General features: G+C 32.6%; 4 protein-coding genes across 4 annotated transcripts; 2 read left to right on the forward strand and 2 right to left on the reverse strand.

Annotated features, from left to right (window-relative positions):
* Positions 1-811: 811 nt before the first annotated feature.
* LOC107641405 (uncharacterized) lies at positions 812-2,206 on the reverse strand. Its single transcript, XM_016344898.1, has one exon. The coding sequence runs from the start codon at positions 2,204-2,206 to the stop codon at positions 812-814; it is 1,395 nt and encodes a 464-aa protein (XP_016200384.1).
* Positions 2,207-3,423: 1,217 nt separating this feature from the next.
* LOC107642172 (putative GEM-like protein 8) lies at positions 3,424-5,948 on the forward strand. Its single transcript, XM_016345477.3, has 4 exons — positions 3,424-3,755; positions 3,861-3,929; positions 4,143-4,417; positions 5,473-5,948. The coding sequence occupies exons 1-4, from the start codon at positions 3,674-3,676 to the stop codon at positions 5,647-5,649; spliced, it is 603 nt and encodes a 200-aa protein (XP_016200963.1). The 5' UTR covers positions 3,424-3,673; the 3' UTR covers positions 5,650-5,948.
* Positions 5,949-6,190: 242 nt separating this feature from the next.
* Positions 6,191-7,144, reverse strand: LOC107644609 (kunitz trypsin inhibitor 5). Its single transcript, XM_016348497.3, has one exon. The coding sequence runs from the start codon at positions 6,991-6,993 to the stop codon at positions 6,385-6,387; it is 609 nt and encodes a 202-aa protein (XP_016203983.1). The 5' UTR covers positions 6,994-7,144; the 3' UTR covers positions 6,191-6,384.
* Positions 7,145-14,412: 7,268 nt separating this feature from the next.
* Positions 14,413-15,330, forward strand: LOC107644608 (kunitz trypsin inhibitor 5). Its single transcript, XM_016348496.3, has one exon. The coding sequence runs from the start codon at positions 14,529-14,531 to the stop codon at positions 15,135-15,137; it is 609 nt and encodes a 202-aa protein (XP_016203982.1). The 5' UTR covers positions 14,413-14,528; the 3' UTR covers positions 15,138-15,330.
* The last annotated feature ends 687 nt before the right edge of the window (positions 15,331-16,017 follow it).

The following is a 16,017-nucleotide window of genomic DNA, read 5'->3' on the forward strand; positions in this document are numbered from 1 at the left end:
AGTATCCACAGTCGCAGGTGCGATCCCTTAGAGAAACCCGATAGCTACCCAACGAGAATTTGCCCGTGGGGGTAGTCTCAGCCACTGTATAGTCAAGTTGATGCCTATTGAACACAGTCACGGTGAAGCACCTCAAATCCTTCAAGTTCCGCTCAATGGCCTTAACTAGTGCCTGCGAATACCGGTGCCCGGACCCTAATTGTGCCTCTGCCGTCTGCCCCCGGACAACAAACAACTCCGCCAGCCAGAGATAGGTCGACTTAACCAAGGACGTCACTGGTAGATTTCTTGTGCCCTTCAAAACAGAGTTCACACACTCAGAAATGTTGGTCGTCATGTGACCATATTGTCTCCCCCCATCCTTGTGCTGTGTCCACCTCTCATACTCCATCCTGTTTGCCCAGTCGCACATGGTCGAGTTCTCTGTCCTCATTATATCAAACCAATAGTCAAATTCTGCTTCTGTCTTTGCATAAGCGGCATTTACCAGCCACCTCCTCGCATCCTGTCCCTTGAAAGTAAGGGCAAAATTTGCAGCAACATGCCGAATACAAAATGCCCGATAAGCATGGGGAGGTCGCCAACCACTATCGGGAGACTCCAGTGCAGCCTTGATGCCGTTGTGTCTATCAGAGATCACGACAATACCTTGCTATGGAGTAACATGTCTTCTAAGATTGGATAGAAAGTATGACCAAGACTCTGCATTTTCCCCCTTCACGAGTGCAAACGCAACAGGCAAAATATTCGAGTTACCATCCTGAGCAATCGCCAACAACAATGTCCTGCCATACTTACCATACAGGTGTGTTCAGTCGATGCTTACAAGCGGCTTACAGTGGCAGAATGCCTCAATACATGGAGGGAATGTCCAAAACATGCGATGAAAGTAGACTTTATCTTCATCAACCAGGTCACCCACTCTAACCGGGGAGGTCTTCAGCAGAGCAACAAAACCATCCATGGTGGATGTGACCCCAATGATCCAGCGTGGCAGGTCCGCATATGACTCCTCCCAATCGCCATATATCTGCACTACTGCCTTCTGCTTCGCCAACCACACCTTCCGATAACTAGGCCTGAATCCATATGTCGCCTCCGTTGCCTCTTGCAACACCTTAATCGACACCGACGCATCAGCTCTAACCAATGGAAAGATTCTCGCACAGATGACATGATAATCAAGCTGCTTGTGGTCGCTCGATATCGATGTGGCCATACACGTGTGTGGTCCGTTGTACCTCCTAACTTCCCATGTGGTCTTCCTTTTCCGCATGACTATCCGAATCAACCACGTGCACCCGTTACCAAACTCCTTGCATCTCCCTTGGTATTTCAGATTGTCTGACTCCATAACCTTGTACTCAACTCTACGCCGAATGCTGTAATCTTTTACGCTCAGCACGGCTTTCTCCTTACTCTGGAACGATTGGCCAATCTGAAATTCAGTCAAAGGTGTCCCATCATGCATCCCCTGCCCATCGAATGTTGCCTCTACATTCTGGTGTTGGCCGATGGCTTCCAAGTTCAAAGACGACAGGTGGGGAGGGTACTCTTGTGTTCCAGAACCGGAACCTCCATGGGTTGTACGTGTACCTCTTGGAATATCATCATCACTGTCCCCACCAATATCGACCGGCTCCTCATCCGAATCATCGTCACACAGCGCATTCTCAACTCGATCCGGTCCGGCATCAAACTCAAAATCAGGCACAACAGGAGCCACACATGCATGAACAGCCCCAGCATGTTCGGGCTCAGGAATCGGAACTGCCGCTGCTACCACATGCATCGATGTCGAGGCACCACCGACTGTGGTCGACTGAGGATTCGGTGCCGATGCTCCAGAGCTCTCCACACCATCTTCCAACTTCGCAAGCAGCTCAGGTATCCTCACCTCTAGAAAACTACGCCTGCAGTGAAACAAGACCTGCAGGTCTTCATCCGACCCTATCACGAAAGTCTCATATCTCACACCAGTTGACACAACGGCAATAGGAATCTTGTAAAATAACTTTTTTACCCACTTTGTCCCACAGGTACCGAGCTTCCGTAATATGCTTAGCTTAATCTCTGCCAATGTACTCGACGATCGGATAAAAATACTAAGTGGTTCTCTATCTGTGAATTTCACACCATGCCTTTTGCTCTTTTGAATTTTTCCAGAGCAGTGAACCAAAGCTACAAAACTATCCTCCCCCTCCATTTGTGAATAACACTCTACCTCTCCATATTTGGCCCCTCCATGGTTTATATAGGCAGTCCCATTCAGACATGCTTAACGTAAACCGCTATAGGCTCTAGCGGTTTACTATCACACACGAACACACATAAACCGCGGCAGGTACCAGCGGTTTATGACCAACCCATTTTGCACGTAAACTGCGGCTGGTTGTAGCGGTTTCTGTTCACCTGTAAACCGCTACTGCCAATAGCAGTTTATATAGATACGTGAATCAATGTATTTGCGTAATATTGAGGGTGAAACAATTTATTTAAGTGAATCGCCCATATTTATATATTTTTATATTTATATTTATTCATATTTTGACAAGCTCTTGTGTGTTACAATATCTATCAAAGTTAACTTTAATTTTTTATTTTTTTTGTTTCAAAGCAACAGCTTTCAACATTAATTAATCATCATAAAAAAATATAAAATTAAAATGAATATTCAATGCTTTGAATATTTTCTCCTCCGTTATAATGGGTTCTAGATTCATCAACCGCCAAATAAGGAATGAAAATATATATGATTTTCTTAAGTTGACTACATTTTATTTAGAATGACTAGATTGAACTTTGAAGATAAGAGAAATTTTTTTTTAAATTGAGGAAATTAAAAAGTGATTAAATAAAATTAATTATTATTAAATTTATAATTTTTATTATATATGAATTTTATTATTATCTTAATTTCAAAATAATTAATTCTAATCTTATTTTTTTATTAATCTCTTTATTTTAGAGGATTTTGATCCAAGATATACAGGGGCCATTCTATCTAAGTATTGGAGTGATTATAAATTGAAGTTTGAATGTAACAAAATTTTCAATCTGAATGCGTATAACTGGATGTGTCTTCCATGAAATTTACGTGGTAGGAAAAATTCAAGCATTTATTTTTTTTCTTTCTTTCTTTCTAGATTTTGAATGTTCTCTTTTTCTCAATGCAGGAAACTTATTGTTTATCGCAGAAGTCCATGATTATGATAGTCAGCATTATTAGATCAACTAAACATTGAAAAATTAATCAAAACCAAGACCAAAAAGTTGGCCAAATTTTTTTTATTTGAAAAAAATAAATTGGCTTTCACACCTTCGGCTTATAATTCAACCTTGTTATTTGTCAGTAACAAGACTTCATATTTCAAGAATTAAGATGACATTTTTATTGTCTACCTATATTTTTTTTTTATATTTTTTTTTTGTCTTACTAGAAGCATATAGTAAATATTTTATTCTTATGCTTTGTGATCTTAGTAGTTTTCAATGACAATGATTTCTGTGTTAATAATATTTATAATTTCAGACTTTGGTTTTTTCAAACCCCTTTAATCAGATATTACCTTGGACGGCTGTAACAAGAATATAGCAAATATAATCTGTGTTATATTTTTAAGAATTATTCAAACTTGCATATTAGGTGTTTGAGATTTGTTTTCACTCACTCATGATGAAGTCCTTTGGTACCTCTCCTAGGAAATGCTTTTCAAGTTCCAACTCTGACGATAGCTTTGAATCCACCATAACAAGTAAGAATCAACTATCATTATTCCTTGGTAACCCTCATCACATCAATAAATACTCACCATCAAATTGATCAATTGATTGGGTTCTCTTTCATTTTCAAATTGCAGACAAAGAAAGTGTAGAGAGTGGCACAAGAAAAAAAGGCAGCAGTTTTGCATCTAGAATTCATGAACATGGTAATTCATATGCACTTAATTTACTCTTTCTTGTTTACTGAGCTGACTCCTTTCCCTCGTCATTGGATGAGGTAGTCCTAGATCGATCCTTTCCAATGATAGAGGGAGCGAGTCAGTTCTTTGTCCCAAAAAGAGTGTTATGATAAGCGAAGATATCTTCTATTTAGCATTTGACCATAAACTTTTCATATAATATGTTATGTGGAATCGCAGTAAAACTTGGTTCAAAACTATCTGAGACTTTAAAGGGAAAGTTGAATTTGGGAAAAAAGATTATACAAAAAGGTGGGAGAGGGAACATTTTTAAGTACATTTTTGGGATGCAAGAAGATGAGAAACTCTTGAAGGCTTCTCAGTGCTATTTATACACCACAGCTGGTCCTATTGCTGGGGTTCTATTTGTTTCCACCAAAAAGGTTGCATTTTGCAGTGAAAATCACATAACTTTTTCTTCTTCATCTGGAGAGTTAGTTAGTGCACCTTACAAGGTAAAGTCTTCATACAGTTAAAACTAAAAAATATAGAAAATTTTGTGTATGTTACTTAGATTATTTCTTTATCAATAATAGGCTTACTATTGTAATTATTTTTTAGTTAGAGTACATAAAAAGTACATAGTATATAAGGTGTAATAACTCAACAAATATTTTTTAAGGGAATTTTTCATTCTCTTCAACAATGAGAAAAACTTATTTCTCTCTGAAGGCTGCTTACGTTTCCGAGTAGACCGCCGGAGATTCTGGACACCTCCACCGGAGATTCTGGGCACCTCCACCGGAAGCACCTCCAAAGGAGAGACTCAAATTTAGCGGGACTTCCGCCATAAGTAAAAATTTAGCGGAGAGAAATAAGTTTTTCTCATTGTTGAAGAGAATGAAAAATCCCCTTAGAAAATATTTGTTGAGTTATTACACCTTATATACTATGTACTCTTTATGTACTCTAACTAAAAAATAATTTACCTTATGACGGAAGTTCTGCTAAATTTGAGTCTCTCCCTTGGAGATGCTTACGGTGGAGGTGTCCAGAATCTTCGGCGGTCCACTCGGAAACGTAAGCAGCCTCAATGAGAATGAAAAATCCCCTTAAAAAATATTTGTTGAGTTATTACACCTTATATACTATATACTCTTTATGTACTCTAACTAAAAAATAATTTACCTGATGGCGGAAGTCAATTTGAGTCTCTTCCTTGGAGGTGCTTCCGGTGGAGGTGCCTAATTTACCTGATGGCGGAAGTCAATTTGAATCTCTTCCTTGGAGGTGCTTCCGGTGGAGGTGCCTAGAATCTTGGGCGGTCTACTCAGAAACCTAAGCAGCCTTCAGGAAGAGAAATAAGTTTTTCTCATTATTGAAGAGAATGAAAAATTTTCTTAGAAAATATTTGTTGAATTATTCCAGCTTATATACTATGTACTCTTTATGTACTCTAATTAAAAAATAATTACAATAATAAACTTATTATTGATAAAGAAATAATCTAGATAATAGTGTAAAAATTGATTGATTGATTTATTTATATTAAAGGGTGTTCTATTTACAGGTTTTGATACCAGTACAAAAGATCAGAGAAGTAAATGAAAGCCAGAATGTGAACAAGTTAAAGCAGAAGTACATAGAAATAGTTACTGAAGATGAGTATGAATTTTGGTTTATGGGATTTTTGAGGTATAAAAAAGCTTTAAAGAATCTCCATAAAGCAATTTCTAATACAAATTAATCACAGAAAAAAGAAAATTTATTGATTGTAATACATCAAGTAGTTTTGTCACATTAGATTTGATGAGATTGAAAAGTTTTTTTTTTGTATGACCATTTTTTGTAGCTTTAGTATTAATATAATCTGTGTTCTGTCTTTTTTCCTTTCTTTGAAGCAAAAAATGTGTATAAACTTAAAGGAGCCAAAATAGTGATACTAGTTGAAATATGAATTGTTTATAATTTGTGTTGTTGTAAAAGATGCATACCAACCGTTTGATTATTTTCCACAATGAAAAGAGAAGGTTTGGGAAGTTAACATAGGTGGATTTCGATCTGAGTTTGATTACACATCAATTTGTTCAATTTTGTGCCATTTGAGCTATTACTCATTGACAAAAATTTGGAGAGTCTATGCCATTTGAGCTATTATTCATTGGCAATGCACATCATTGTTTACACCGAGACAAAACATACAAATTTATATTTTGCATAACATTAAAATATCAAACAGTATGTATTAAAATCAACTACTAAAATTAATTATTAATATAAAATATATATTAAAATAAAAAATATATGTTAAAAATAAATTAAACAAATACATAATAATTGATTTTGATAACTAATAACATCTTCGTAAAACTATTTATTCAAGGCGGAGCCTTTTACATGTGAAGAGACTCAGAGCCGATTTTATTATTCTTTCTTTCGCATTGGTTTAGTTGGGCTCAATTCGGTTTGATAGCTTAATTAATTAAGCCTTCTTGAACATGACCTTGAAAGTTGGAACCTGATCACTGAGAGCCAAGTGCTTGGTGCCATCAGAATCAGTGAAAATGCCAAGAGCTCTGCACAGAGTGGAGCAGTTACATACAGAAGGACAGAAAGAGAGGTTATAATCTTTGCCGTCCTTCTCAATCTTGAACCAGTTGACAACGGTGTTGACGCCAGGGTTTCCGGCAACGCCGTCGGTGCTTATGAACCACACGCCGCTCAGCACCTTGAGAAGCCTCCAGACGGATGACTCCTTGCACTTTGGTGCTGACGTGGACTTGATGTTGAGATCCGTGGAAGTTAGAATAACGCCATCTTTGTTGGGAGTGGAAGGCGTGAAGGTGAATGGTGTGCCACGTGTCACTTCGAGCTTGTCTTGCAAGACGTAGATTGGGCACGTGCTGTTCACGCTGCTTCCGACGGTTAAGCCACCGCCTCTGCCTCTGAGAACTGGCAGAATGAAGTATTTGACTCCACTTCTGAGTTTCTGACCTGTTACGTCCAGAACTGGTTCCGCTGCTGATGCTGCCATGCCTATTATCATGGCAAAGCATATCATTGCTGCTATCACTGATGATGAGGACTTCATTTTTGTTTTGAGGGTGATATAAGAGAAGTGGTGTTTGTGTTATGAGAGTTGTGATGAGAAATAATGGTGTATTTATAGGGTTTTGTGGGGGGAACAAGGTGATGTGGCTAGCCATATATAGTAGTGATCAAGTTGTTCAAATGGATATTATTTTTGTTAGGTTTGGCGTGTGAAGCGACGACAGGAGTCTTCTCTCTTCTCTCTCTGTCATGTGATATATATGTTTTCTTATGTTATAAGATTGATCATGTGTATATTAATGCATGGAGTTTTGGTTTAATTTTCGAGTAGAAACTAGAAAGAGAATGGTAGGTGAGGGAAGCAGCCAGTAATGGGAACGGGACTCCAGAAATCAGGTGCCCCTTCCTCTTCTCATGTTTTCCCATCTCCGTTAATCAGAAAAATGTTTTCTAGATACAGTTAATACTCAAATTAAACTGATTTTAAAAAGATGTTTCGATCTCTATTTTTATTTTTAAAAAATTAAATTAGTTAAAATAGTTTAAAAATTACAAAAATTAGTAGCATTAATTAATTTTTCTATCATCTTCATAGCTGACGTTAAGTGACAAAATTATTTATGGTTAAAATTGAATTAGGATTTCAGTATTTAGAGTTTGATTTGAGTTAGTTTTATAAATTTATCTGATTAATTAGTATTAATATGATATTGTTAGGGATGTGTTATGTTATTATTTAAGGACTCACATCAGCAAGAGTTAACCACATCGGTAATGGAGATAAGGAAAAGATTAACGCCACTAATTCTAGTAAATAGGAAATTATTTTAATTATGGACTAATTTTTGAAAACCAAAATAAGATCGAAATAAATTTGACTATTAACTCTTTTTAGTTATTTAAAAAAATTAATCAACAACTAACTTTTTTATCAGTATGTAACATATTAATTAGGATTGATTTTTGTAAATAAAAAAGAATTTCATGTGAGAAGAATTTTATTTAATAAATAAAGTTCTCAACTCATCAACTTAAATTAATTAGAGTGTAATAAAATTTGAATATAGGTAGCTTTTCCTTTTTTTTTTAATTCTTTTGGGTAAGTTTTAAGGAATGAACAACATAGAATTTAGACGCTTTTTATACATTTAATTTGTTGAAAACTTACATCCGAAGTAATTTCTCCTTTTGGGAAATTTTCTTTTTGTTCCTCGACAACAGTGAAACCAGTTTTGAGCACATTACTCCTATAGGCTATAGTTATACTACAAACAAAATAATTGAATTAATATTAATCATGTGATGACCACCATGATTAGAAGGTACGTACTAACTAATGACATTTTATAAACGTGGGAAGGAAATGGTTGGCGAAAATGGTTTTATCAGTCTAATAATGGTTTAGCTAGGTACACAACAAAAAATTTAAACAACGTGAATAAAGAGTTGGAAATTTGATCTAATAAAGTTAAAAAAATTATTCCACCCAAATTATTCAATTAAAAAATTTTATTCAATAATAAAAAATTTTAACCATTTATTATATCTTAATTTATCAAAACATCAGCTTTTTCCCAAACCCTCTATCGTCGCTGTCGTCGTTTGATCTCCAATAAACTCCATCGTTATCGTTGGGATCCTCCTCACCGCTAGTTCGTCAACAAAGACTTTTATAATTGGCGTTGCTCTCCTCCAGACTGAAAACGAACGGCGCCGTCGGGCTCCTTCTCGCCATCGTTGTTTGGTTTGCCACGCACCGTCACCGGCGTCACTCACTCCTATTGAAAATTGAATAGCCATCCACTTAAGGATAAAAATAATCATCCGTATATCTAGTGAATTGAACATTTAGTATATTTTGTATATAATTAAACCCAATCCAATCAAATAAACATCCACATAATTATTAAAATAACTATCTGCATACCTACTAAAATGACTATCCGATCCTGAACTAGCCATAATTGAATACCAAAACTTGGACTCAAGGAAGTGGCGAACGAACGGACGGAACTCATCGGAGTCTCCAATGGGGAGAGTGGCATCGTCGTAGAGTTCCTGAAGTTCGGAATCAACCTGAGAGAAAAGGAAGCTGATGAGGAGGTTAAGCATGTAGATTTTGAGGCCGTAGGAGACGATGTAAAAATTTTCGATCAAGTATACGTGTAGAATGTAGATACAAGCGATGATCAAGGAACCAATCCAGCATGTGTGGCGTGGTCTTGTCGAGGAAATGTTGGTACTGTCGCGACACCGTAAATTTTTATCGCAATATGGCACCATCCGTTGAGAAATAGTCGACGGAGGTGGAAGAGATCGACGCCGGTGAGGGATACAAAACAACGTCACTACCTGGGTTGGAAGAGAATCTCCTGCAGCAGTGAGGGGACAACGATGTCAAAACCTTTAATTTGTGGCAACGATGACAGTTGTGGGAGAGAGATCGACACTGTTAAAAGAGATTATAAAATGTAAAATGTATAATATGTAAATGTATAATCATATACAGAGGTTTAAGTGTTAGTCCTAATATTTTTAAATTTTTAAATTTAATAATAATTATTTATTTAATTAATTAAAATTTTAATTTTTAATTTAAATTTATCTATTTTTTAATCGTTATTCACGTTGTTTTCTATTACATTATTCTCCTACACTTTTCCGTTAAATAATTATGGATCTGGATATAGTTATTTTTATGTATTTTATTATATATGCATAAAAATGGCGAATAGATCAAGGTGCCACATCTACTTCACACTTTCAGAAAAAATATTTTGCTGCTTTTGAAAAATTATTCTCCATGTGCAAGTTCTCAATCATAACCGTATATATATGCACTGACATAAAACGTTTTAGACTGGCGGACAATTAAAATCGTTTTCTTAAATAATTATTTACATTATCAATATAAAAGATAATTATTTTTATTAATATAATATTATATAATTAGATGTTTTGTAAAATAATTTTATACTGATAGTATATTAAAATTAAATTATATATATTTTAAATTTTAAAAGTATCTTTTATTGAATAAACAAAATATCAAAAGCCACGCACGTTCATTACCATTATTAATTGATCATAGAATCAAAAGCCAGTTTTGGGGGTGAGGTATGGCACTCCATATGATATGTTATTGGGATGTAAAATAATAGTAGTGGATAACACGAAGGGAAATCTATAGTATATATGAAGCAATCTAAGAGCGAGATTATAATATATATTTGACTATGACAAAAGGTTTTAACTTGCATGATGTATATATAGGCTAATTGCTTGTATCTTAATTACTAAGATTAGGAAGGTGCATTTACAATATTACTAGCGGTTAAAAAATGGGGATGTGTTTGGATGTTAAAGAAAGTACTATAGTTGATGGATATTTTAGTTTATTTTCCAATTACTCCAACAAGGGTTTTAGCTTACCAAATGTTGTTAAGGACACATTATAATGTTAAATGTAAAAATATATATTAAATAATGATTAAAACTTTCGAAGTTTCAAAATAAGTTGCAATAATAACCTTATTAACATTTTTTTTTTTGGAAAAATTTGTTAACAAAATTTTAACTCTAAAATCAAGTAATCATATTTGCATATCCATCAATAACGATATATGGAGAAATCAAATAATTAAGAATGATTGAATCTATAATCTATCTCATTAACTTTAAGCGAGTGTATAACAAAATAGGAGTCTAAATAAGTTACTCTTTCTTTGGTTGTAAAAAAAAAAAAAAAAAAAAAAACATTTGAATTAGACATAAGGAATGAATAATGTTGGCGGTGCTAAACATGCAAGTGTTATGACTTATGATGATATATAAGGACTAAATAAATTTTTAATTCTTGTAATTTTTAATTTATTTTTTTTTGTTTTAGATATATATTGTAAACTTATTTTTTGGTTTTTATTTTCATAAAATTTTAATATTTAATTTAAATTTTTATTAGTTTTTTTCCCATTAAATTAAATACTACTAACAAATAAGACTAAATGATAAATTAAACTATTAAAGTGGAGCCATCTTTAGTTATTATTATATGAATATTTAATATATAGTGAGCTTGGGGGTATCTAATAATTAACGTTATATTGGACAAATCCTTGCCTTAATTAGTATTTTTGTTTTTTCCCGTAGAAAGATACAAAAGACAGCTATTACATGCCCATATCACATCTAAGCACTATTCAGTATTCACTATTCACACGTCTTTTGGATAAGATAGTCATGTTATATGATTTTAATTTATTTTAAAAATAAATATTAAAGGAGGAGCTTGCTATAATGGAAAATCGGAAAGCCTCTTAAATTGGTGTATATTTTTTCCTTAACGTAATGTTATTTTCACACATATATTTGTATATATTTTCTATATGCAATGGATTTAGTTAAAAGGAAATGAAAGAATAATAATAATCTAAAAACAAAGCTGCTCTTTTCAATAAATCAAAATAAAATCTAATAATGTAAAACAATATTACTAGATACCCTGGTAGAAATAAAATGATAATACTCTTTCATTCTATTATTCATGAGTTAACTGAGGATGAATTGGCTTAATTATGTTTTTAATTTGATAAATTAAAAGTAAAAACAATAAATACGGGCATCTAACTATGCTGAAATGAAATTTAACAAGTGTAACAGTAAGTATAAAGTAGAAATTCGAAAATATTTAGTAATTAAAATAAATTAACAAAAATTAATTAAAATTTATTTTATTTAATATTTATTAATTATTTTAATAACTAATAATTTTCTTTTTTTTTTTTTTGTCTCTAACATCAGTGGTAAAAGTTTCTTTTTTTGGCCAACGCGTATTATAGATCGAAAGTGGTAAAGCAAAGTGGCTTCTCATAATTATTATTTTATGGATCGATCATTCACACAATTATTCAGATATTAATATATTATATATTAATTTGGGCACGTTTTCGTAATGTATTATAAGTTGAGCTAATATAATATTGCTAAAATAAAGCATACGCACGTTCGGTGCAATGGTGCTAGTCATATGAGTTCACACTTTCACATGGATAGTGTTGGCCATCGCACTCTGAGAACAGATAAAAGTATAAAACACCTTTGCGCACTCTCAAACCTTTTTTCTCACTAGTACACACCTGCATTCCATTGATATTATTTGGAGGTGGAATAATGTTATCATTAGATATTTAGATAAAGATGTTTAAATTTTTTTTAAAGATATTTTTTATTAACTGAAATTTAATATATATATATATATATATATATATATATATATATAATTGATTAAATTGTATTATTTTTGTTAAAATTAAATTAGACAAATTGATTTGGCAAAAAAATTAATAAACCAAATTTTGAATCGATCTAAATTAATATTTTTTTTATAAAAAATAACTACAATAAAAAAAAAAAGATTAAAATTTAGAATTTTTAAAATAATAATAATAATATTATAATATTATTATTATTATTATTATTATTATTATTATTATTATTATTTTAGTCATTTTTTATAATAAAAATATTCTAGTTATTTTTTATAAAAAAATATTAATTTAGTTTGGTTTAAGGTATAATTTATTAATTTTTTTTGGCCAAATTAATTTATTTAATCTAATTTTAAGAGAAAAAGATAAATAGGTCCCTGACCTTTTGCCCGACGGACATTTTCGTCCCTGACCATTGAAAAATACTTTTAAGTCCCAGACCTTCACAAAACTTGGACGGATCAGTCCCTGACGGAGGCATTTGGATGGAGGGACTGATCCGTCCAAATTTTGTGAAGGTCAGGGACTTAAAAGTATTTTTCAATGGTCAAGAACTTATTTATCCTTTTCTCTAATTTTAATAAAAATAATATAGTTTAATCTATTATATGTATTGAATTTTAATTACTTAAAAATATTTTTAAAAAAAGATATTTTAAACATTTTTATCTGAGCGAATGTTATTTGTATTATTTTTATGTATATTATTTTGTATATTTTTTATTAGTAAAATGTATATTTATTTGTAAGACTAAAATAGTTTATTCTTTACGCTGTTTCATCAAAATATTTATGAATAATTATTATAGCTATATATATATAAACCAGTAATAATATAAAATATATATTTATTATTTATGTAATTAATTTTATTTATTTCTAATATTTTATCATTAATTATGGAATATAAAAATTTAAATTAATACTTTTGTAAAAAGTTAAAATATATTTCTATTATTTGATAATATAAAATAAATAAATTTTTTAAATAAAAATATTATTATTTTAATCAATAAAATAATAATTATTAATTTATCTATAATTATAATAATTATTGAATAATATTTTAGTTAAATAGACTAAAAAATATGATAATTTAATCTCATAAACGAGTATATATTTTAAAAATAAAGATGAACATAATATCATTTAAATATTTCTCAAAAAAGAGGTGTTATTTTTTTCTATTTAAAAAAAGATAAAAAATCATTCTTTATCTCTATCCGCTTTTATTCTTTTTTAAGTGTCCATATGTTATGACCTTCCCGTGCACCATTATTCCAAAGATGTCTTTTTTAAAAAAAAAAAAACCTCATGCATACATATGTCCATGTATGTCACTGTATTGCTTAGTAATTAGGTTAGCCCTCCCATTACAACAAAAATTATTTTTAATGATAATTTTTTATTAATAATAATATAATAATTATTACATATTTTATTTAACTTATATTTTACGATAATTATATAGTTACAATTATTATTATATATTACAATAATAATTATATATTTTTTTGTAATTATTATTTTTTTTATCAAAAATTATATAATCATTACTAAAATATTTTAAACAAAATATAAGACGACATTGATTAATATTTAATTATTAGTAAATGTTCATCCAACAACGGTCATGGATCCACTTGCGGATCTCTGATTCGTCGGTATTTGACTCACCCTTAGAAGTGATTCATATGTTATTTCGTGATCTATAAAAGATTTAGACAATTTTGTAAATATTTTTAGACAAATAAATTTAAGAGAATAAGTCTATTCAAATATAAATGAAGAAAGACTTACCCCTTTTTTAGAGATACTTTACCTTTTTTAACTGTTTTTTGATACGGACACTGAATTTAATATTAGAGTAGGCTTGCAGGTGATCCCATCCATCAATACATCGACGATTCGATCGATCATCTCATCTCAAAAGTTCGCATTTAGGTTCAAATTCTATCTCACCAATTACAATTACACCTACCTCTACATCCGCCATTCTTTTAAACATCTGAACAATAAATATATTAGAGATTATTTTTAAAATTAATATTAATGAGTACTAAAAATAATTTTTATCAGTGAGAATGCAATGATGCAAATAAAATAAAACATCCTTATAGTCCAAGTTGACGAATATAATTGACATGGTTCCACTTCCACCCAAAAGCACTATAAATAGATGTATCAATTTCCATTATTCACATACATACTCAAAACACAGAAAAACACATACATCTAATAACACCGCTTTTTATTATACTCCTAAGTCCTATCCACATTAATAGAGCACAAATATTTGAAAACAAAAATGAAGTCCTCATCATCACTCATAGCAATCATGATATGCTTTGCCATGATGATAGGAATGGCAGCATCAGCAGCGGAACCAGTTCTCGACGTAACCGGCCAGAAACTCAGAAGCGGAGTCAAATACTTCATTCTGCCAGTTCTCAGAGGCAGAGGCGGTGGCTTAACTGTCGGAAGCAGCGTGAACAGCACGTGTCCAATCTACGTCTTGCAAGACAAGCTCGAAGTGACACGTGGCACACCAGTGACCTTCACGCCTTCCACTCCCAACAAAGATGGCGTTATTCTAACTTCCACGGATCTCAACATCAAGTCCACGTCAGCACCAAAGTGCAAGGAGTCATCCGTCTGGAGGCTTCTGAAGGTGCTGAGCGGCGTGTGGTTCATAAGCACCGACGGCGTTGCCGGAAACCCTGGCGTCAACACCGTTGCCAACTGGTTCAAGATTGAGAAGGACGGCGAAGACTATAACCTCTCTTTCTGTCCTTCTGTTTGTAACTGCTCCACTCTGTGTAGGCCTCTTGGCATTTACACCGACTCTGATGGCACCAAGCACTTGTCTCTCAGCGATCAGGTTCCAACTTTCAAGGTCATGTTCAAGAAGGCTTAATTAATTAAGTGTAATTAATTAATTAAGCTCTAATTAGCCAATAAAACAATGGCAGAGACCAGCTTGCTAGGCCTTTCTTTCTTTCTTTCTTTTTTCGGTTTTCTTGTGTGAGAGAGTAAAATTTTCTGATGGATCAAATAATGGACTCATCAATGTATTAGTAAAACTCCTCAATAAAACGTGCTTTAATTTACTTTGATTACTACTCATAAGCTAGCTAAACTATCTAACTATATAAGGTAACTAGCCGTTGATGGCTCAACTAACTTCCCTATTTCAGCACCAACCTTAGGAACAGAATTAACTGATTCTGTTTCTCCTCTCCACAATCGTAGCCTTCAGTATAATCCGATTGAGCGGTTGGGATTTAACTTAAACTAAACTAAAATAAGACCTAAAACTAAGCAATGGTAATTTATTGATCCCGCTCATAGAATATGAAATACACCTTAAACTCAGAACATGGCAGGGACAATATAGTAATTTGATCCCACTCGGAGCTTCTTCTAGAAGCGTCAACCACTCGTTCGGGTGAAGCATCAGCTTCACCAAGCAATGGTTGAATGCTCAGGGCAATGAGAACAAGAAGGACGAGTGGACGACTAATGCTAGCAGTGTGTTCTTCATTAATTTTTTCTGTATATATGCTTCAAACTCAGTAGTATTTGAATTAATTTGTATATGTCTTTGTTGTTGATGGATGGAAGTGATGGGAGTTGAAGAAAATTGAAAGGATCTAGAAGCAGAGGAAGAAATTGATCATCAATAGAGGATTAAAGTAAGAAATTGTAATTGAGAGTATAAAGTATTTGTTTATTGAACTAAGGTAAGGTTGGTTACATCACATGAAAAGATAGGCTATATATTTATAGCAGTTGAT

Source organism: Arachis ipaensis, chromosome B5, assembly GCF_059453495.1.
Source record: "Arachis ipaensis isolate K30076 ecotype BB chromosome B5, ASM5945349v1, whole genome shotgun sequence".
NCBI lineage: Eukaryota > Viridiplantae > Streptophyta > Magnoliopsida > Fabales > Fabaceae > Arachis > Arachis ipaensis.

Coding starts and splice junctions, on each gene's coding strand:
- LOC107644609 (XM_016348497.3), bottom strand. CDS start 6,993: ATGAAGTCCTCATCATCAGTGATAGCAGCAATGATATGCTTTGCCATG.
- LOC107644608 (XM_016348496.3), top strand. CDS start 14,529: ATGAAGTCCTCATCATCACTCATAGCAATCATGATATGCTTTGCCATG.
- LOC107642172 (XM_016345477.3), top strand. CDS start 3,674: ATGATGAAGTCCTTTGGTACCTCTCCTAGGAAATGCTTTTCAAGTTCC. Junction 3,930..4,142: donor ATCTAGAATTCATGAACATG/GTAATTCATATG, acceptor GTGGAATCGCAG/TAAAACTTGGTTCAAAACTA. Junction 4,418..5,472: donor TAGTTAGTGCACCTTACAAG/GTAAAGTCTTCA, acceptor TTCTATTTACAG/GTTTTGATACCAGTACAAAA.
- LOC107641405 (XM_016344898.1), bottom strand. CDS start 2,206: ATGGAGGGGGAGGATAGTTTTGTAGCTTTGGTTCACTGCTCTGGAAAA.